Source organism: Malus sylvestris, chromosome 2 (assembly GCF_916048215.2).
Source record: "Malus sylvestris chromosome 2, drMalSylv7.2, whole genome shotgun sequence".
NCBI classification, from domain to species: Eukaryota; Viridiplantae; Streptophyta; class Magnoliopsida; order Rosales; family Rosaceae; genus Malus; species Malus sylvestris.
In genome coordinates this window covers 9,083,435-9,105,853 of record NC_062261.1, presented here as the reverse complement: position 1 = coordinate 9,105,853, position 22,419 = coordinate 9,083,435, and the positions used below count along the sequence as shown (strand labels likewise).

The window sequence follows — 22,419 nt, the reverse complement described above, 5'->3', positions numbered from 1 at the left end:
AGGGGAATGCTTAAGCTTAGCTAGCTTGGAACGGCTGCTCCCAACATATATGGCTGTCTCCTCTTGGAGAGAATCTAACATGCACCAGGATCACGAAACCATGGGCTATGCTCCACTCTAAAAATGTAGTACCCACTAAAATAAAATACCTAGTACCTCTATTTGTACTTGCTAGTTCCGTCATTGCATATGACACAACTAATTATACAATACGCATTAGAATTATTATTCTCAGGATAAAATTTTGAGTGTAATCATTTCACTATATTCTTTTCTCCATCTCTCTCATTTAATAGACGGAATCATGAAACACTTACATAAGACAATATCTGCCCCTCCTAATTCTAAAACCCTAATTTTTATTGTGTGTGTTGGAATTAGGCAAACACGCACAATTTGCAAACGTTGTTTGTTAAGTATATAGATTCTATGCATTTAGTAGTTCCCATTCCCAAAGCAACATAGACTTGTTTGGAATTGCCTTTAAAATAACTGAAAGTGATTTCGGTGAAATTGATTTTGAATTCTAAAAGCACTAGATATGTGCACTTAAAATGTATTTTCTAGGACGCACTTGGTACTTCCAAAAACATTAGATTTTACTAAGGATTGGTTTCAAAAATATTTTCACCAAAAACGTTTTCGGTCGTTTTAAAAACACTTTCAAATGAGCTCACACACATCGAAGAAACAAGTAATTTAAGCAAAAACATGATAAATCCGATGAAGTTAATTACCTACCAAAATTATTAAAATGGATAGGTATTGATTGAGTAGTTGGACTATTGGATCCACAACTCACCAAACATAGGGAAGAGATACGATGACGTGGATTCATAAATCCCATATGAAGTTATTGTGAACATGCTCAATCATATTCATGGGTCTCACACTCCATCTTTCCAAATCCAACAAGTTATTGCACACCCCCACTCATTTTTACTAATTTCTAAACTTATTTTGATTTTTCTTATCGATTTTTAATTTAGTTATTTAGTCTTAGGTAGACTTTCAATTTGATTATTATGAGCTCTTAATATAAAATGTAACAATTTACTTATTATAATTAGTCGTGTCAAATTTTTCCGTCAAATTAATATTTTACATATTATAAATTGCTATAAGAGTAGTAAATATAGTTATTCAAATTCTTAACTTCCTTGTGTTTACTAACACATAAAAGAATATACAAGTCAGGTCTTCATATTCATAATCAAATAGTCCCAGAATTAGAAATTTGATCACTTATTAAGGGATTAGTTGATTTGATTTGATTCTCATTCTTTATTTTCTTATGCTTAATTCGATACTAAATTAGGCTGATCATTGTGTGGCTTAGCCGAAATCTCCCTCCTCCTATTGTAAAAATATCAATGTACTAAAAAAAAGCCCTAGTTAATTAACATAAATTTAATTGGGCTTAAAAAATGTGACATTTTCAATATATTCGGTACTTGTTTGAAATGTTTAAAAGGTAAAGACCAATTTAAAATGACGCTAAAAAGTTTGGAGTTTTAAGTAATTAATCCTTATTATTTTTATTTCATTTAAAAAGAAAAAGTGATTTGAGCTAAAAAATAAAAAAAAGGTCCAAATTGTGAAGTAAAAAACAGATAAATGGAAAGAATTAGACAGTTAACGGACACCAACTCCCTCTTCCCACTCACACTCCTCCTCCCTCCCTCTTATCCTCCGTCGCTCAATTATTATTATATCTTTTTCTTCACGGAATTTAAAATTCCCCCAAATCCTTCCCTCCGAGGCGCCACGAGTTCCCTCTGCAACTCCGGTCTCCTCTGCCTACAACCACCGCCAACGCCAACGCCACCGCAAACCCAGCAAATCTCGCTTTTGTACGCTGCCCGCCCACGAAATGGCCGAAACGGAGTCGGAGGAGCGGATGATCTACCTGCACGGCGACCTCGACCTCACAATCTTCGAAGCCCGCCGCCTCCCCAACATGGACATGTTCTCCGAGCGCTTCCGCCGCTGCTTCACCGCCTGCGACACCATCAATATCTCCTCCACCCCCTCCGCCGAAGACGACGGCGGTCACGACGGCGGAGAACGCAAGAACCACGTTCCTCACCGAAAGATCATCACCAGCGATTCATACGTCACCGTTACGGTCCCCCAGACCACCGTCGCCCGGACACGTGTCATGAAGAACTCCCAGAACCCGCAGTGGAAGGAGCACTTCTTTGTCCCGCTGGCGCACCCTGCAATTAACCTCGAGTTTCACGTCAAAGATGACGACGTCTTTGGCGCTGAGACCATCGGAACCGCCGAGATCCCGGCGGAGAGAATCGCCACCGGAGAGCTCATCTCCGGGTGGTTCCCCATTTACGGACCCTCCGGGAAGCCCCCGAAACCCGACTCGGCGATCAAGCTCGAATTGCAGTTCACGCCGTTCGAGAAAAACCCAGTGTACAAGCAAGGCATAGCGGGGGATCCGGAGCACAAGGGCGTGCAGAACACGTACTTCCCGCTCCGGAAGGGAAGCTCCGTGAGGTTGTACCAAGACGCGCACTGCCCTGCAGGGCTGCTGCCGGAGATACAGTTGGACGGTGGGAAGGTGTACAAGGCGGAGAATACATGGGAGGACATTTGCTATGCGATTACGGAAGCGCACCACTTGGTTTACATTGTGGGTTGGTCGGTGTTTCACAAGGTGCGGCTGATTCGGGAGCCGAGCCGGCCGCTGCCGCGCGGCGGCGACCTGTTGCTCGGCGATTTGCTCAAGTACAAGTCGGAGGAGGGCGTGAGGGTGTTGCTGTTGGTGTGGGACGATAAGTCCTCTCACGACAAGTTCGGCTTCAAAACGGTCACATTTCTAACCTGCATTGTAGTTATGAATTGCTTTTTTCTGCTTATATAACTGATATGTTAATCTATACGTTATGTCTTTGATTGTGATATTCATGTGCAAATTGGATTATTTAATTTGATTTCGGGTAACGGGGTGTTAGAAGTGGTATTTAATTAGTTAAATCGGGAGGTTTCACACCTTCAAAACTTGCCTAGGAAGTTTGCCATCATCTCTGAACTTTAAAAGTGCATTGTGTAGTTGTGGAATGCTTGTGTTAGTTTAAATACGATGGTCTGGAAATTGGGTCTTAATGTGAAGTTGGATTGGATGCAGGCAGGAATGATGGGGACACATGATGAAGAAACCCGGAAGTTTTTCAAGCATTCATCTGTAAATTGTGTGCTGTCAACTCGCTACGCTAGCAGTAAGCTTAGCATTATAAAACAACAGGCAGGTTTCATTATGACATTTTGTTGTTTTGTTTATTGACATTTTTTTTTCTTTTGCTATTTGCTCATTTGTTTAATGCAATCTCCATGATATGGATAATTGGTTGGTTTGAGAATAACTTTTTCATTGCAAGCCACTTACTGCTTTTATAGGAGATTTATTTTATTTCAGAATAGTTTATGGTTTACTTACGTTCTTTTATCTGAGGTGATCAACTTGCTGAATTTAACAAGCATTGTATGGGTTTGTACAGGTTGTTGGAACCCTTTTCACCCACCATCAAAAATGTGTTCTTGTGGACACACAGGCTGACGGTAATAATCGGAAGATAACTGCATTTTTAGGAGGTCTTGATCTTTGTGATGGTCGTTATGACACACCCGAGCACAGACTGTTTCGTAATCTTGACACTGTATTTAAGGGTGATGTTCATCAACCTACTTTTCCTGTAAGTGATTGGTGATGGGGTTTTTTGTTATCTGCATTGCTTCATCCTCTGTTTTTTGTATATTATTTCAGCACCTGTCATGAATTTCTTATACTTTTCTTTCTTGCAGTTCATTCACAAGCATCCTTTGTATATGATATTATGTTTTTTCAACGACCACTCATCCATAACTGAAAATTCTATTGTGCAATTCAACGATAATAAAATGAGACTGCTTTAATGCATATCTTTCTGCATTTTTGTGTTTTATTCTTGTGATAGGCTGGAACCAAGGCTCCAAGACAACCATGGCATGACTTGCACTGTAGAGTTGATGGGCCTGCTGCATATGATGTTCTTATAAACTTTGAGCAACGTTGGAGGAAAGCAACGCGGTGGAAGGAGTTTGCACTACTGAGTAAGAAGGTTTCACATTGGCATGACGATGCATTGATAAAAATTGACCGCATCTCCTGGATACTAAGTCCTCCCCTATCTGTTTCAAAGGATGGTACAACTATTCCAGAAGACGAGCCTTTGTTGTGGGTTAACAATGAAAAAGATCCCGAAAATTGGCATGTTCAGGTGGAGATGCAACTTTCTTGCCCTCCTTTCTGTTGTTTTCTGTTTCTTATAATAATTTTACATAGGTGTGCATACACAGTACACACACAGATGTTCTATTGTTTCTGTAATAAAAAGGAAAATCAAGTTGGTTATTTTCTTCTTTATTTTGTAGATTTTCCGGTCCATTGACTCAGGATCACTGAAAGGATTTCCCAAAGCTGGCCGTGCTGCTGAGGCCAAGGTTTTTTATTGATTCCCCCTCTTGTCCGCCCTGTCTTCCTTTTTATACTTTCAAATGTACGGACTACATCTGATCATACCTCTTGATTGTAACTGCAGCATCTTATTTGCTCAAAGAATCTGGTAATAGATAAAAGCATTCAAACAGCTTACATCCAGGCAATCAGATCCGCCCAACACTTTATATATATCGAAAATCAGTATTTTCTTGGTTCATCATATGCATGGCCAGATTATAAAAATGCAGGTAAGATGACAGTGTGTAATGCTTGATTTCTAGGAATTATTGTTTATATTTTTGAGAGCAAAATTTTAGTTTTGTACAACAGTACAGTAGCTGGTTATTTCATGTGTGCATAGTTGCACTAGGAATTTATAGTTCAAGCATTTTGTACATGAGAAGCAGCTCAATTTGCTGTCATATTATCCATAATTGACTAGAAATATTGAAATTTTGCATCTCCATTTTGTTTCATGGTGGTTTTACATGAATTATAGCCACAATGACCCAATATTGTTGCACCTGCCGCCTAACCAGTAACCACTTAGCTTATGTCAAATTCACCTTCTTCTATTTGCAAACATTTAAGAAAACATAGTGATTAATTGATGGTAAATATCTCTTTTCTTGTGATTCAAAATTATCTGAATATTTTCTCTCATTTCGTAAGCAGGAGCTGATAATCTTATCCCAATGGAGTTGGCATTAAAAATTGTTAGCAAAATTAAAGCTAATGAGAGATTCACGGTGTATGTCGTCTTACCTATGTGGCCTGAAGGTGATCCAAAAACTCTCGCAATGCAAGAAATTCTCTTCTGGCAGGTATGTGAATATCTATTATATAAATATACACGGAAAACACATGGTTGTTATTCGTTAAACAGGAATACTAAATTGGATGTTATGATAAAGAACGATGAACTTTTTGCTTCAATGTCATTGATTCTATTTGCTAGCAGCTTGAATATACGCCACTCTATGTTGCCTTGTTGAGAATCAATGAGAATTTGTTCATGGAAATTATTGGCTCAGAATTATTTATGTAATGTTGTTCACAACAGTGTTGGTATCTAATCTTAGATGTCTATGATAAGGGACTTGAGAAGGGCATAAGAAATAAGAACCGAAAGGATACATGAAAGTTTCTTTCTGACTTGTCTATGTTTGCATTTTGCAGAGGCAGACAATGCAAGCAATGTATAGTACTGTTGCAGCGGCACTGAAATCGGTGCAGATTCAGGACTCACATCCTCAAGATTACCTAAGTTTCTATTGCCTTGGTAACCGGGAAATACTTCCTGAGGATACTGCAAATGACGATGCGTCTTCGGTAACTATTCGAAAATATTTGTCATCTGCACCATTTTAACAGTCTAACTCATTGAATTCTAGCTTCTTTGGTTGATCTAAGTTAAATTGTGGTACCTTGATCCCTATGGCTAGTAACAAAAGAACGAAATGGTTACTAAATGGGTTCGAAGGTTATTGTCAAAATCTGTCACCTGTACATTATATTTTGGAATGGATAAGATATCTTCTTCAGTTAGATATTTACTTTAATTTATTATCTGCGACAAACTCTTTAGATGTTCTTCATAATGAATTTTTCTTTCAGATTTCCGATTCACAAAAAAATCAGCGGTTTATGATTTATGTTCATGCCAAGGGTATGGTAGTAGATGACGAGTACGTAATATTGGGATCTGCCAATATCAACCAAAGATCAATGGCTGGTACAAAGGACACTGAGATAGCTATGGGTGCGTATCAACCCCATTACACATGGGCTGCGAGGAAGAAACATCCGCATGGTCAGGTCTGTAGCTTTCTGTATTTCTCTCTTGCTTTTTGCAACTTGTAATTTTAGGATTCTTTCTTGGCTGAGTCTGAGGAGGATACTTATCCAACAATGGCCCACTACCTTTAGCGTCCATGAGACTTAACTAGCACTAGATGTCGTAATTGTTCTTGTTTTGGTTTAGAGTAGCGGTTCCTTCTTGCCCCTTTATTCCATTATTTGCAAAGAATGAGTTAAATTGCATTTTAAGCTAATTATCTTACAAGTTTAGAACTTCTGGTTGTCTCCAAACGGAAGGAAGTAGTGAAATACATGCTTTAATGAGGACTTCCAATCTTCCATTTATGCAGATATATGGATATCGAATGTCACTTTGGGCCGAGCATCTTGATATGTTGGATCCATGCTTCGAAGAGCCTGAGAGTTTGAAATGTATGAGGAAAGTAAATGAGGTTGCAGGCGAGAACTGGACGAGATTCACATCTCCAGAGTTTACACTACTGCAGGGTCACCTTATGAAGTATCCTATTGACGTAGATGTTGATGGGAAGGTCGGCCCCCTGCCGGGACATGAAAACTTCCCTGATGTTGGTGGTAAGGTTCTTGGATCTCATTCCAACAAAATTCCTGATATGCTCACTACATAATCTCTCGACACTCTTATGTTCATACGTGATTCGTGCAATAAAATTCGAAGCGAAACGTCGCTTCGTCTTTGAGTTAACAGATGAAAATAGTGGGTGTTCTTTGTTGTTGATTAGGTTTTGTAAATTTGTACTGTGAAATGATGGCGATTTGTATTGTATCTCTGCACGGAATTTCGACGGTGTGAATGGTGAAGTAGCATTAATTTTCTTTTTCTGTAGCAGTGATTTTTTATTTACTTGTTTGCTGTATAATTATATTTACTTACTATCAGTGCTTATTTCTGAAGTTGAAAATGAATTAATTTGAATTTTAAAATTTGAAAAAAAAAAAATTTCAAATTATATTTTTAACGATATTCCTAACTATTATAAGACATTGTGTTGAATCTGTTGACCAATTGACCTAACTCATACAGAACGTTTATTCCACAATCCAAAAACTTATCCTTCAATCATGTTTTCGATTTACCCAATTCATGAAAAGTATTAATTTACAGGATAATTGATAAGTTGGGCATTCTCGACTCATTGGGTGAAACCGGTGGATTTTCTGTCACGATTGGCTAAAGCGAAAGTTACATTAAAAAGCGTTTTCACGGGTAGAACCTCCTCATGAATATAGGTTTTCTTGAGGCTGATCTTGAGCCGTCATCGAAGCACGAATACACTTCGCTTGAGTGAATATTTTAGGTGTAGAAAGTTTTAAATTCAAGATCTTTCGATGTACGAGTTTCCTGAGAAACAAAGTTATAGGCACGTAGGTTCAAGTTCAAACCTACTACTCCTAGAGCACTCATCTATAAAGCGGTTACTGATACAAATAACTGATGTTTTACGATAATTTATGTAACTAAGAGAGCAAATTCAATCATCTAAATCATTATGTTTTTCCACTCAGTACTACGATCTGGTGGTATTCCTCTTCACTTGGAAGTGAGAGGTCTTATGTTCGAATCTTGTGGATGACGAATTCGATGCCAAATTAGGTTGTCAATTGTGTGTCTTAATCAAACTCTCCCTCCCTCTAATGTAAAAATATTGAAGTATTAAAAAAAAATCATTTTGTTTTGGTCTCAAAAACTTGTTATGTTTGTCTTTAATATAAAGAAAAATCACACCCAATAAATATGTGCCTCGCCGTGTGGGATCGTGTCTCGAACATATATAAAGAGTAAACTGTCGATTTGCCTCCTGAACTATCACCCAACTTTCGATTTGCCCCCTGAACTTTTTAATTGGAAAATTAAGGACTTAAACTAATTTTTTTGGTCGATTTGCCCCCTGCTGTTAATTTTTCATTCATTCCATCCAAATTTCTGTTAAATGGAAGCATATGCACAACATGTGTGAGTAGTTCGGTCACTTCATTCTTTAAAATAATTGAAAACCTTAGATTTCTAAAATATAAACCTATGCAAATATGTGTGATTCTATAGCTTTTCTGTCTGAAGGTCTAGTGAAATGACGCTTTTGTCCACAAATGAGAGTTACGTGGTTTGCACATGATAAGAGTTAACGTTAATTTGGATGAAATTTATGAAAAACTAACGGTAGGGGGAAATCGGCCAAAAAAATTAGTTTAAGTCCTTAATTTTCCAATTAAAAAGTTCAGGGGGCAAATCGAAAGTTGGGTAATAGTTCAGGGGACAAATCGACAGTTTACTCTATATATAAATGTAATTTCCAGTTCAGCGCTTTCCCTTGCAAGAATGCTCATTGACCCCAAACCCTAATTCCCTCGATTCTTCTCTCTCTTCTTTCTCTCTCTAGGGCTCTTCGCCTTTGCCCTCTGAAAATGGTAATCTCTCTAACCATATTCTGCAGCTGTTGCATGCTCGATAAAAGTTCAAATTTTTAATGCGATTTTTATTTTTTGATATTTTTGTGCAGGCGGATTCTCCACGCAAAAAGTAAGCCCTAAAATCCCAATTCCTCTGTTCGATTTCTGGTTCCGAATTGCACCCTGACATGTTTTTTGACAGAAATAATTGCACTTTAACATGATAGATGCATTGAAGCTTTCGATCTGATGGAATTTATAATTTTCTGTGGGTTTACTGTTTTTTGGGTGATGGGAACAATTTTTTGCTATGTTTGTCCGTTTGATTGGTTACCTCTCATTTTTGTGAATTTTGTGTCGAATTCGATGCTTTAAGGCCCCTTCCTAGGTAAATATAAGAAAGGAAGCACACAAATTCCATGTTTTAGGAGCTTCAATCTTACCTGAAAGTTTTCGAAATACAGTTGATAGATATGCGGGAGCGAATGTGGCGCATGTTAGAAAATCATATGGCTGTGCTTTATGTACCTCGCCGTAGTCTATGAAAGATATTTCTATGGGAAAATTGAGGGTTTATTTGGGATACCGTCTAATGGCGCAACTGTTCTTACACGAGAGGATTTGTGTTCCCCGTCTAGGTGCTGTAATTTTAGCATAGTTGTTTGTAATTCGCTACTAGACTTGGAAGTTTTCACTTTTGAGTTATATTGATATATAGCATGAAGTGACCTGAGAGTTTTATGCTCTTTGATTATTGGTTACTTTTTCCGTTTTGTTCACTAGGATGTTATAAATATGGCCCGTATAGTGGGGCTAAATGCCCAATTATGAATTGTTACACTATTGAATCTGGGAAGCTCCAGTTATGCGGGGTCTCATATGATTCCATTTCGATTGGTTTGTTGTACGATCCACGTGGCTTGCTTTTCTTGCTTGGAACATTCTAGGGTATGTTAAAACCACATTCTAGGGTCTGTTAAAACCACACTATAGGCAAACGTTATTTTGTATGGTATATTGGCTTTGAGTTTGTCGTCTTCATTATGTAGATTCACTATGCAGACTGCAGAGGGGTTCAAATCAGATTATCAATGGTTAGTTTTTATTTATTTGATGTTTCTCATGTATTTTATTTCATGCTTATGGATAAATCAGGTATTCTCGATCCCCTTCTCCATGGAGAGCTCAGTCCAGGTCCAGGTCTAGGTCTTGGTCTAGGCCTCGATCAAGGTCGAGATCATGGTCTAGGCCACCAAGGCAGAGGTCTCGCTCTAGAAGTCGTGGCAGGTTGATGTTCATCTTTGGCTTAAATGAATTTTTCACTATATTACTCATTGAATTTAATAACTTTAACTTCCATGTGCCACTTATATTTCTGATACATGGTTGGCATCTTTTGGTGCAGATCAAGGTCCAGAAGTCCTGGCAGGTTGGTGTAAGTTTTGGTTTTGCTTTTGAGTAGTATACGTGTTTTTAAAGTTGAATCTTGTCAAACCTTCTTTCAATTTATGGCACTGATATTTTTCTGTGCTGGCCACATGGTCTGACGGTGCTGCTAGTGCTCAACTCAGTTGTTTTTTTGTGTGGTAGGCCTGCTGCTATAAATCCTGGAAATACACTGTATGTGACTGGCCTATCTACAAGGGTCTCCGAGAAGGATGTTGAAAGGCACTTTTCAAAGGAGGGAAAGGTGCTTCTATTTTATTGTTTTTTTTTAATTTACTTGTTTTAAAACATTTTACTAAATCTTGGTTTAATGACAATTTGTTTTCATTTATAATTCGTTTTTGTTTTTCATTCTCAGGTAGCTTCATGCTTTCTTGTTATGGAACCTAGGACTCGGATTTCTCGTGGTTTTGCCTTTGTTACAATGGACTCTGTTGAAGATGCTGAACGCTGCATTAAACATCTCAACCAGTCAGTTCTGGAAGGTCGATACATAACTGTTGAGAGGGTAATGTGATTTTAATATGGTGATAAACTTTAAACCATTTGGTTGGTTTTTCCTTTTCTTGACTTGGAAGTTTTCTGGTTATATTCAGAAGTCATTGCGTCAGCTATGTTGGCAGCAATCACAGATGATGAGTTTATCCACATCAACTTTAGTGAAACAGCTTGATCAATGGCAAGCTTAAACAGCATTTCAAATGCGCCTGATCAACTAAACACAACTATATTCCAACAACCATACAACTTCAGCATTCACTTTCAAATTTCAACCCTCAACTAATCCACCGACATTACGAACAACTTTCTAATCAGGCTTTTATGGTATTTCATAACTGGCATTTGTTTTATGGACACTAATCGTATCACGTATATGTGCCTGGATATCCTGTTGTTGTTTCTGTATCCAGATTTACCACTTCATTTCGATAAAAAATGAGGTCACTTTGTGGATTATTATTTCCGTTGTTTTTCCAACTTTGTTTATGATTCTCTTTATTCATTTTGAGATTCTGTACTGGATGTTTCAGTAATTGAGGATTTATAATTATTTCAGTCTCGGAGGAAGCGACCAAGAACGCCAACACCTGGGCATTATCTTGGGTTGAAAAATACTAGAGACTATGGTATGTTTGATATGCCTTTCATAATAAGGTAGCTGTTCCCTTTCTGTGATTTGTTTGGCCCCCCCCTCATTTTTAAATATCTGCATGTGTGACAGGCGACCGAGGTGATCGTGATCGTGTTCGAGATCGTGAACGTGATCGAGATCGTGGTAGGTACCGCGGGGGCTCAAGTCGTGATGACTATGGATATCGGAGGTCACCAAGGCGCTCACCCTATAGAGGTGGCCGCGATTATTCTCCTAGGGGCGGCTCACCTTATGGCGGAAGGTCAAGAAGAGAGAGGTCTTATTCTCCATATGGCAGCCCGGAAAGGAAGTATGCCCGCGGCTCCAGATGAGTATATGAGCTGTATCTCCTGTCCGTCAAGAGTTACTAATCTGGAAACATGATGTAGCATTGTATTGATCTGTCTTGGAGTCTGATGTTTGTCTTGTTTCGTTTTCTCGTGTTTTTGTACTGAGTTGTAGGATTGCTGGTTTTTTACTTTGAATATGGGATTGAAATAATATGTGGCTTGTATGTCGTCGATTTTGAGTGATAAATCACACCGCATTCGCAGACAGCTACTGATGTAGCGTTAGGCACGAGCCCTTACCATCAGCATGCTCCAACAAAATTAATAATTTGTTAATCTTTTAGTTCTTACATTGAAGGGTTTACAATAATGTTGTAATAATGTTGTGAAAATGAGGATATATGTGCAGTAGAATATAAAGTAAATGAGACAGTATTTACGAGGTTTGATAAATGTGTTTACGTCCTCGGAACAGTAGCAGTAGTCTCTCTCAAGAAAGGACCGGGGAAGGGGGGCGGGGGCCAATTATGCATGTGCTTTTTATCAAATAAAAATTACAAACCAATAGAAACAAGGAGATTGTATGTTTTTTTCTCTATATTGCTTCTTGTACATTTGTGAACTAATATCTTTATATAGAAATTGTGAGATGTGTTGTTTAGGAGAATTCAGTGGAAGTCTTTGAAACTGTGTACGTTTTTACTCACTTTTTTTTACTTTGTCTATGCATAAAGGTCTATAGTGTCATTCATTTTTACAACAAATATAAATTTTTCATTGAAATTAATATTGTTTTTTGAACCAAAATATTATATTGAGAATGTAATTTTCTCCAACATTTTCCATGTGTCTTTAGAAGTGGGGCAATGGAAAGTCAATTTCTTTTGGTTTTTTTAACGAAAATCATTATTTTGTCTCTATCACTTGAAAGGTTTAGCTCAACACTCTGACTTCAATGATGGGAACCACTCTCGTGCCCCGACGCATTAACAAACAATAAGTTTCTGTCTTACTATATTTAGAATAGTGGTCGGGGCTTTTTAGTGCAACGCTCTATAGAACAATGAAGTACTGTATCCATACAAACTTTGACTCTCAGTAGCTAAAAATAAATAAATAAATTAAACTTGTATTATAAATAGGCAAAAGTTAGAGAGATAACCTTTATTAAGGATATGAATGAAGCGGGTGTAAAATATCACATTATTTTGTTTCGTAATTATAACATAAAATGGTTGTAGATAAAAAGAGGAAGGGAGAGATACTGATATTGTTACTTTCAGTTCTTTTCTCTTTCAGTTGTGTGTTGAACACTCACATAATGCTCTATTTATAGAGTCACATCCGTAAGTTTATAGAAAATGAAAATCACACAAGTGACAAACCAAACAATCATTTTTGATAAATCACTTTTGAAAAAGTACAATACAACAAACTATTTTCTACTATTCTCATATGGGCATTCAATTTCAATCATCCTCACAATTTTTACAACTTATTCATTTATGTTACCTTTTAATACACATGCATCATTATAGAATCTCAAGTGTTCATATCTTAAAAAATCTGAACTTTTCTTAACTAAACTTTAACTTTAAATAGTTACAGTAACACTTAATTTACTTGCAATGACACTTCAGTAATAATACTGTAGAAACACTTGCATTTGAATAATAAGAATGTAGAAACACTTGCAAAGTTGCAAAAACACTTGACAAAAATCCTTAATTAAATAATACATGAAGTTGCAACATAAATGTTGAGGAAAAAAAAATATGAATATTAAGTTTGTATAAACATTTAAAACAAGTAATGCTGTAAAATTAGTATGAATATCCACATAAAATAAAGAGCCATATATGCTTAAGGATGAAAAATAAAAGAATAAAAGTTTATTGTAAATCAATGGATGCCCACTTAACAAAAGGGATCCACACTCAACGGCTGTCCACTAAACAAGCAAAGATGTCCTCCCACTAGGAGTGGTTGATACTTGTTTTCATTACCCTTTTATTTTATATAAATACAAGACATATGGAATGAAGAAAGTGTGAACAACAACTCAAGCCACACGGCTAAGAAAAAAAAAAAAAAAGAAGGCTCATGGCAGAGAGAGGAAAAAGAGAGGAGAGAATAGAGAGAGTTATCTTTGTAATCTTATTATTTCAGATTATAAATGAAAGCATTACTATTGTCCCGATGACGTACTCCAATCACACTGACTGTTGAGGAACCTCGTAAATTTTGTGTCTTGTTTATTTATTCCACTGCACACACTGTCAATTTTACAACATGTTATCAGCACGAGAAGCTCTCGTATCAGTGGAAAGCACAACGCTACAAATCAGGTTCACCTCTGTCGCTTGGAATCTCACAGATAAGAAAATCCTTTCATTTCATCCTAAAATCTTTGTACTACTGATTTTCTTGAAGCAAATATATATTGTTGTATGACTATATATCATCCTTTGCAGAAGCAAAATAGTACAAACTCAAAATTCGTAAAGAATCTGACAGCCATGTAAACATCCTCGAACGTAAACTTGCAGAACTCGGATTGAAATATTTTCTTTTTCAAAATTGCTCGTCTGCCCAGCACCTACAACATATCAAATTTTCAGAAAATTCCAACAGTGTGATCATCAAAGATGCCTGAAATGCCAAACCAATTTTCAATTTCTGTAGAAAACAGGCACCTTATGAGTACCAAAACTCCATTTTGGTAGCTCTGATCGAAATTGTTTCTTCACAAAAGTTGTTCGGTATCCTCTTATCCATATCATACTAAAATTTGAGCTAAATTTAACATTTGGATCTTCTCATAAGTTGCAAACACTCTTAACTCCAAAACTTATGGGAACCGTTTCGACTTTTGATCTTCTCATAAGTTGCAAACAAAAGATGAGGACTTAATCATTGCATTTTTCTGTTTTGGCATATTTATGTGCATGGTGTTGGTTTAAAGCCCTATCACAAGTTTTGTTTATTTACAGTGGATAGAATTATTAGATTTTGCTTTAAAGCTTTGATATTTATGTGAATGGTGCTAAATCAAAGCCCTTGTCACAAATTTTATTTACTTAAAAGCAATTTATTTACCACGGCTGGAATTACCACCTATTACTTTAATTTATTTATTGTACTTGTTTTTGTTACGATAAGTACATACTGGACCCAAAGTTTCTTGATCAGATCAGAACCTGAAGTTTCTTGATCCTCATCACATAAAATGATTAGACCCGAAGTTCCATTATGCAAAAAGATCAGGAATGAAGTCCCCAGATCCTCAAGATTGGACATGAAGTTCCTTGATGAGTACCTTAAGTTTGAAGAGCCGAAGTGCCACAACTTAATTGTAATAAAGGCCATGAGAATCCCAATTCATAGACTATTAAATAAGGACCAGAAGTTCATTGATTTATGTAAATTATGATATAATGCATATTTAATGGAGAGTTTACATCTCAAAGTTTTGATGATTATTGCATGTCATTGGGCACTGATGTTGAACATCATCTTCTTCATGTTCATACTCAAAATGATGTAGCAGAGTATTTATTAAGCGGATGAAATTGATTACCCGCGCTCTGCTCATGAAAAAGAAATTGCAAGATAGAGACATACCATTTTACATAATTCATTATTAAGCTCGGTTAAGACCAGTTGCCAACCATCAATATTTCTCAGTACAATTCGTGTTTAGGCACCAACCAAACATTACACATTTACGAGTTTTTGGTTATGTTATCTATGTGCCTATTACACTGTCATAACGTACTAAAATAAGGCATTGATACAAACTGGGAATTTATGTTGGATTTGATTCACCATCTATCATTCAATATTTGGAACCCTTGAGTGGGGATATATTTACCACATGATTTGCGGATTATGATTTTGATAAGACAGTTTTTTGGCCATTAAGGGGAGAAACTAACATCATTCCAGAAGAACGATGAGAAAATATCATTCCAGAAGAATGATGAGAAAAGACCGTTCCAAAAGAACGAAGCGAATTTGTTTTATTTTGATTTATGAAGCAATCAATATAAAAACGAAGCGAGAATGATTAAATGATGTAACGATATGCAAGTCAAATGCCAGATGCATTTAATGATGCAACGAAAGTGATAACATCACATATACTTGCTACAAATGTGCCTACAAGAATTGATGTCCATGCTGGACAAAATAATGAAGCAGTAAATGAGTTATCTGTTGCACGTCTGAAACATGGCAAACTCTCAGACTCAAAATGTTCAGTCATTCGAAAGAAGAAGAATATGGTACTACTGAATTATTGCATTCCCGAAGCATAATTGTTGCATGTCAGAAGCATGACAGTCGCCGCATGGATACACGTCCCAGAAAGGACAATCCGAGGACATGAGAATGTTGATGTCTCATGTATGAAGCATGATAGACATATAGGTTCCAAATGACTCGACCCCTCAAAAGTGGAGATTAAAATCCAAGCTCTATAACGCAACAAAGTAGGTTATGATCCACATTCTCTAAATTATAACTATCCTGGGAGAGATAGTATAATGCTCTTGAAAAGGCAATAGATATCCAAAGAAATGAAAAGTTTATATGCATGCGCATGCACATAAGAATATGGGATAACAGATTGATGATAACCAATGATAATTTTGGTTTTTACAAGTAGCTACTAAATTCATCAAATGAGCTGTGTTGATATTGAGTCCCGTTCTTTTTTTCATGAAAGGAAAAATTATTGGCCAAAGATGGAGAAATGCAATTCCATTACAATTTTGTAAGAACGTGGAAAAATAGACCTATATACTTAAATACAATACAAATAGCCAAAAGATGTTGAACCTAGAAGGTTATATATGTGCATTTGTAATACAGTGAAATACACTCGCATTATATGACACAAGGTTACTAATTAAAACCTGAAATTATATTCTTGTAAATGAGTTCATATGAATAGAGAATTATATACGAAGGGTTGTGAGTCATCCATATTATATCTCCATAAGTAAATCCCTCAAGTATACATGGGAGCAAATTGCTCTGTATATACTCCTGAAGAGTCGATGACATTAAATTGGGACTTCTGAAGAGTCTAGAAAGATTATAAAGTGTTGAGAGAAATAATGTCTCAAACTGTAGATCGAACAATATGCCAACACGAATCTTATCCATGATGTTTATGATATTAAAAAATCATATGGATTGAAGATCATGAGTTGAACACTCAAGTGGTTATTAATATTTAGACACTAAGAAAAATCATTCATCCTCGTGAGGGAAAAATTGAATTGATATTTGGTCCAGAAGTACCACATCTAAGTAAAGTATATGCTTTATTGTATTTAACGCAAACATTGAATGAAATAAAACTTATCTATTGATATCTCTGAGAAATTACACATGAGTTAAAATGAACAAACAGGAGGTGAAGGAGAACGAAGGGGATGGTGTGAAATCGAGTGACCGAGTTGCGCCGAAGAATCCGAGGTGGGCAGTTTATGGGAAGGGATTGGAGGATGTTGCAGAGTTCTTTAACAGTGGGAATTATGAGCCTAGCGTTAAGAAATCTAAAGGTAATTGCTTATTTGTACTGAAATTTTGGATGGGATTGTGATTTTTTTTTAATTTTGTTTGTGCCATACTTAAAGTCTTCGTATTTAGACCTCGTATAAATACTTAGGAGACTCAAGTGTAATTATGTAATAAATAAATGGGCAAATATGTAATAAGTGAGGAGCCCTTAGTCTATAAAAGGGACTCATCACCCTCACAATCCTCAAGCCTCACATCCCCAAACAGAGGCTCTCATATTCAGAGCATCCCTCTCTCAACTCTCTTCCTCTGTGAACCCAACAGAGGGCAATACCCTAAAAAACACAACAACATTCTGTAATCCATACATACAGTTATAGTGAAACAATATTAACATCAGTGTGGATGTAGCCCAAACATTAGGTTGAACCACAATACATCTTGTGTTCTTTACTTTCTTGCAGATTCACGGCCGGATTTACGTTGTCCCAAGACCCTCCAGTTTTGTGCATCAACATTTGACGCCATCTGTGGGAATCGACATGAAAAGCTATGTTGGTTCTCTTTCATTTTTTCATCTCACCACTGTGAGACATCACCACACACCACTGTGAATCTGCAAACCCAAGAGACAACCAAAACTCTCTCTGCCTTGCTCTTGCTTCTGATCTCTTTGACCTCTTCAAACAAGAGACCACAAATTCTCTCACTCTCTTTCTCTCTACCATCATTTGTCAGTTACAATCACTCTTTTCATGATGGAGGAGGATGAGAGGAAATTCCCCAATCCAATAAAAAAAAAAAAACCCTAAAAAATCAGCAACCCTAGAACTGGGTCTCTTCCGCCAACGACATGCTCTCTTTGTCCAGCTTCAATCTCTCCAACGACATGCTATTTTCTGCCAATGCACCCGCCTCGCCTCGATATTACTCGAGTCTGAAACCGTTACCTATCTCCTTACCCACATTAAGCTCATCCTCCACCGCCGAACCACCGTAATCACTGCCCTCGACGCATGCCTTTACTCCGAGGCAATCCACCACTTCTCCAAAATTATGGATGACTGCCGCGGAGCTCCACAGGGATTCCTGGCAGAGTGCTACATGTAGCTCGCCTCTGCTTTCCGAGCAACGGGGCAGATTGCCTACATGACCTGGAGCACTTGAAGCTTTTGTACAACTCCATCTTGAAGGATCGGAAGCTGCTATGGCCGGCGTGGAAGCAGCACAACGTAAGGTACAAGGAGATTCCAGGGAAGCTGTGTTTGCTGACGACCAAGATATAACAATAGAAGCAAAGGGTGGCTTCGGGGGAAACATGAAATATGGATTACTATGCTTTGATTGGGTTGCGACGAGGGTGTTCGAGGTCCGAGTTGGAGAGAGCGCATTTGCTGCTCTGTTTAAGGCACAAGCCCGATAAGGCCACTATTTTCATTGACTCATGCGAGCTGGTGGAAGATCGGGATGTTGATTCAATTAGGGATAAAGCGAGCCGGTGGACGGTCGCTCCAAAACAGGTGGTCGGTTCAACCAGCCGGGTCGGACCCTAATCCAGTGCATCGTCTGGAACCTCCTATCTGTTCTAATCCACCGCCAGGGCTTCTTCATATTCGTTCCTCTCCGCTACATCTTCGACATGCTCCGCTACATCAAGGTCATTTGTACGGATCCGGTTACAGACCTGCCACCGGGCATGGGAAACCAAGCACCGACCAATGATCAAACTCCTAGGGATGCAGTCATGTGCTCACATGTCGTAAAAGTAGAAAACAAAAAAAAAGCAAAAGAAAAGCAGAAAAGAAAAGAGAAAAGAAGAAACAGAAACAAAAGTAAAAGCAAAGCAGAAAGGAAAAGAGAAAAGAAGAAACAAAAACAAAAGAAAAGAAAAAAGAAAACAAGAAACAGAAACAAAAGCAAAAGCAGAAAACAAAAAAAGATAAAAAGAAGCAAAAATAATTACGATGGTGATGGCATGATTGCAGAGAAGGGAATTATAGGCGCGACCCATCGAGCAGGTCCTGCGCCCCCCCCCCCCCCCGGGCGGCAACTGTCAGCTGCACATGCTATCCCATTATCCAACCATCTTCATACCCACCTTCTGCATCAGTTTTTTTTTAAATGATGTGATTTACTTTTCTTATCTTTTGCAGACATCTGTATAAACCCACCAGAGGGTAATCATAAAAAAAAAAAAATACGACAAGCCCAAAATAGTGGGCTAAAATGTTATGTGGAGGGCGAAGAACCATATGGCCAAAAGAGCCAGGCCGTATGGCTTCATACTCCAACCTCTATCCCTCCACTTAAGGTTCACCCGTTATTATCACCCACCAGGTGATCAAAAGTACGTATAGTACTCCAAAATTATTCGGCAGCCTGCCGCTATTATCACCAACTAGGTAATCAAAAGTATATCCAGTACTTCAAAATTATTCGGCAGCCTGCCACTATTATCACCAACCGGGTGATCAAAAGTACGTCCAGTACTCCAAAATTATTCGGCAGACTGTCGCTATTATCACCAACTAGGTGATCAAAAGTACGTTCAGTACTCCAAAAATTATACATGAGCATCACTTATGTCAATCATACATAAACATTCATGAGCATCACTCATGTCAATCATACATAAACATTCATGACCATCATTCATGTCAACATTCATGAGCATCACTCATGTCAACATTCATGAGCATCACTCATGTCAACATCCATGAACATCGCTCATGATTATCAACATAAACATTCATAAGCATCACTTATGTCAATCAGCTTCGAAAGCTTCATTTACAGAGCTCCAGCTTCGAAAGCCTCATTTACAGAGCTCCAGCTTCAAAGCTTCATTTACTAAAGCTCCAGCTTCACGTACAAAGCTTCAATGCATGGTATACCAAGACCGCCTCCGAACAACAACCACTTCGGCCCATACATGGATTGAATTTGAAGTTTCCAACCAACAGACTCTATTGACTGAAAACTTGATGGACTACACTATGTACCATATATTGGGCTTCCGCAACTGGGCCTCATGAAAAATACTTGGGGGACTTAGCCCATTATTTATGTACTGAGGAACGAACCCTTATTCTATAAAAGGGACTCCCTCACTTTCATTAGAAAGCACCTATTATTCATGTATTGAGGAGTGAACCTTTATTTTATAAAAGGGACTCCATCACCATCATTAGAGAGCATCGCCGCCTGCTGAACAACCGCCTCGCCGCGACCATCAATTCTAACCCATCATTTATGTATTGAGGAGCGAGCCTTTATTCTATAAAAAGGACTCCCTCACCTTCAACGCCACAAGCCGAGCCAACCAAGGCAACATAAGCCACAAGCCGAGCAGCCTCACAACATGTGCTACTTCTAGTTAAGCATCATTTCACATTGAGCACCGCCTCATATCGAGTATCAGTTCTAGACGACATCTAGTTACTTTGGCTCACACATGGACTGAATTTCAAGTCTCCAGCCAAAAGACTCTCTTGACTGAAGACTTGGGGGACTACTGTTTGTACCATACTTAGGGCCTCCGTATTTAGACGTCGTATAAATACTCGGGGGACTCAAGTGTAATTATGTAATAAATGAATGGGCAAATATGTAATAAGTGAGGAACCCTTAGTCCATAAAAGGGACCCCTCACCCTCACAATCCTCAAGCCTCACATCCCCAAACAGAGGCTCTCATATTCAGAGCATCCTTCTCTCAACTCTCTTCTTCTGTGAACCCAACAGAGGGCAATACCCTCACAAACACAACAACACTCTGTAATCCATACATACAGTTATAGTGAAACAATATCAACATCAGTGTGGATGTAGCCCAAACATTGGGGTGAACCACGATACATCTTGTGTTCTTTACTTTCTTGCAGATTCACGGCCGGATTTACGTTATCCCAAGACCCTCCGGTTTTGTGCATCAACAAATTTAAATTGCAAATGTGAGCTTTGAGTTTTATTGGAAAAGTAGAGAACTTTGGTGTGTAGGTGTAGGATAATGTGGGAAGGTATAATTCTTTATATGTTTTAGATGATAGTCAAGTGTTCAAGCTCTCTTTTTAGCCGATTTTTCGGCGTGGATAACTTTTTTTTAGGTGGGATTTGAATTGGTTCTTGTGGTTTTATTTATTTGATATGGTCTGTGAGATGTTGTTTGTTGCTTGGATGAATAGGACCCCGTAAGTTGCTTTCGAAACAGGAAAAGGCTCTGCTTAATAAGCGAAAACCTGATATAGCTGTTGCTACCTCTGCAAGTGTCCCTTTTTCTTATGATCATCATTACATGGTTAAGAAATTGTACCTCAGTGAAATCGAACCTTAAATGTTGTACCACCTATGTAAATTTGCACGGAGACGACTGTCCCCTCACGTAATCACATTGTCGTAATTGTAATTTGATGAACTTGAAGCTGTTAACTATAAAGTGTGTGTAAACTCTTTCAGAGCAAATGGCTACCCCTGCATGCTCTTGCTGCATCGGGAGAATTTTACCTTATGGATGCTTTATTGAAACATAATGCCAATGTCGTGGATAAGGTATGTAAATGGCCGCCTTTTACATTAGAATGTTAAATGCAGAATATTGTTCTTGGCTTTTCGATACTGATTTGAGATTTGGTTCATTTCTTATCCAGGATGGTTGGAGCGCTTTTCACAAAGCAATTCTTGGGAAAAACCAGGCCATCACGAACTATCTTTTGAGAGAATCAGCTAATCCAGTTGTTCGTGATAAAATTCACCTAGTGTATCGATGTATCCAGTTTGGTATTGGTGTGAAGATTATTGTTCCAACTTCCAATTAAATGTTTATGGTGAAAACCAGGATGGCGCCACCTTGATGCATTATGCCGTCGGAACAGCTTCCAGTCAAGCAATCAAAATGCTTCTGTTATATAATGCTTCTCATCTCCTTGATGTGGAACCGTAAGATCTGCGTATATTACGATAATTGATTGCAAGTCGTCTGCTTTCTTGCAGGATGGTTTAACCCCTCTTGACCTTTGCCTCTACTCTGGTCAAGACACGAGGACTTAGGAGCTAACTAAGCTGTTGAAGCTTCTTCCGAAGCCGCATTAACGGATTGATATTCTAACCGCGTATCCGCCTCGTCGGTGTCTCAGCTGGCCAAATGATAACGGCAAACCACGGTTTGATCTGCCATAACTTTTACTTCAAAGTCTCAGCCGATACTGTTACAACTTCAAAAATGCCAACCGGAATATCGAAAGGAGAACATTTGAATCTCAAAGTCATTGGCTTTCTTACTAACTGACTTTGTAATTGTATGTA

The 22,419-nt window shown here is 38.0% G+C and overlaps 2 protein-coding genes and 1 pseudogene across 3 annotated transcripts; all 3 read left to right on the top strand.

Moving 5' to 3' along the window:
• The first annotated feature begins 1,637 nt into the window (after positions 1–1,637).
• On the top strand, positions 1,638–7,157 carry LOC126598826 (phospholipase D delta-like). Its single transcript, XM_050265192.1, has 10 exons — positions 1,638–2,824; positions 3,143–3,259; positions 3,513–3,707; positions 3,969–4,271; positions 4,426–4,494; positions 4,593–4,740; positions 5,168–5,316; positions 5,672–5,824; positions 6,110–6,310; positions 6,643–7,157. Exons 1-10 carry the CDS (start codon positions 1,874–1,876, stop codon positions 6,937–6,939), a joined length of 2,583 nt encoding a protein of 860 aa, XP_050121149.1. The 5' UTR covers positions 1,638–1,873; the 3' UTR covers positions 6,940–7,157.
• Positions 7,158–8,604: 1,447 nt separating this feature from the next.
• Positions 8,605–11,814, top strand: LOC126613674 (serine/arginine-rich splicing factor SR45a-like). Of its 2 annotated transcripts, none has more exons than XM_050281255.1 (8): positions 8,605–8,737; positions 8,830–8,849; positions 9,875–10,006; positions 10,125–10,148; positions 10,310–10,409; positions 10,524–10,673; positions 11,223–11,292; positions 11,388–11,814. In XM_050281255.1, exons 1-8 carry the CDS (start codon positions 8,735–8,737, stop codon positions 11,627–11,629), a joined length of 741 nt encoding a protein of 246 aa, XP_050137212.1. In that variant the 5' UTR covers positions 8,605–8,734; the 3' UTR covers positions 11,630–11,814. The 2 variants fall into 2 exon arrangements, with proteins under 2 accessions (XP_050137212.1, XP_050137211.1); XM_050281254.1 differs by having other exon boundaries at positions 10,125–10,154.
• Positions 11,815–16,997: 5,183 nt separating this feature from the next.
• LOC126600885 (ankyrin repeat domain-containing protein, chloroplastic-like) lies at positions 16,998–22,308 on the top strand (annotated as a pseudogene).
• Positions 22,309–22,419: the final 111 nt, after the last annotated feature.

What these genes read in the sequence shown, in the direction of transcription:
- LOC126598826 (XM_050265192.1), top strand. Translation starts at nt 1,874, where the DNA reads ATGGCCGAAACGGAGTCGGAGGAGCGGATGATCTACCTGCACGGCGAC. An exon ending in ACAAGTTCGGCTTCAAAACG is followed by an intron (nt 2,825 to 3,142) that starts GTCACATTTCTA and finishes GATTGGATGCAG; the next exon opens with GCAGGAATGATGGGGACACA. An exon ending in AAGAAATTCTCTTCTGGCAG is followed by an intron (nt 5,317 to 5,671) that starts GTATGTGAATAT and finishes TGCATTTTGCAG; the next exon opens with AGGCAGACAATGCAAGCAAT.
- LOC126613674 (XM_050281254.1), top strand. An exon ending in AGAAGTCCTGGCAGGTTGGT is followed by an intron (nt 10,155 to 10,309) that starts GTAAGTTTTGGT and finishes TTTGTGTGGTAG; the next exon opens with GCCTGCTGCTATAAATCCTG. An exon ending in GATACATAACTGTTGAGAGG is followed by an intron (nt 10,674 to 11,222) that starts GTAATGTGATTT and finishes TAATTATTTCAG; the next exon opens with TCTCGGAGGAAGCGACCAAG.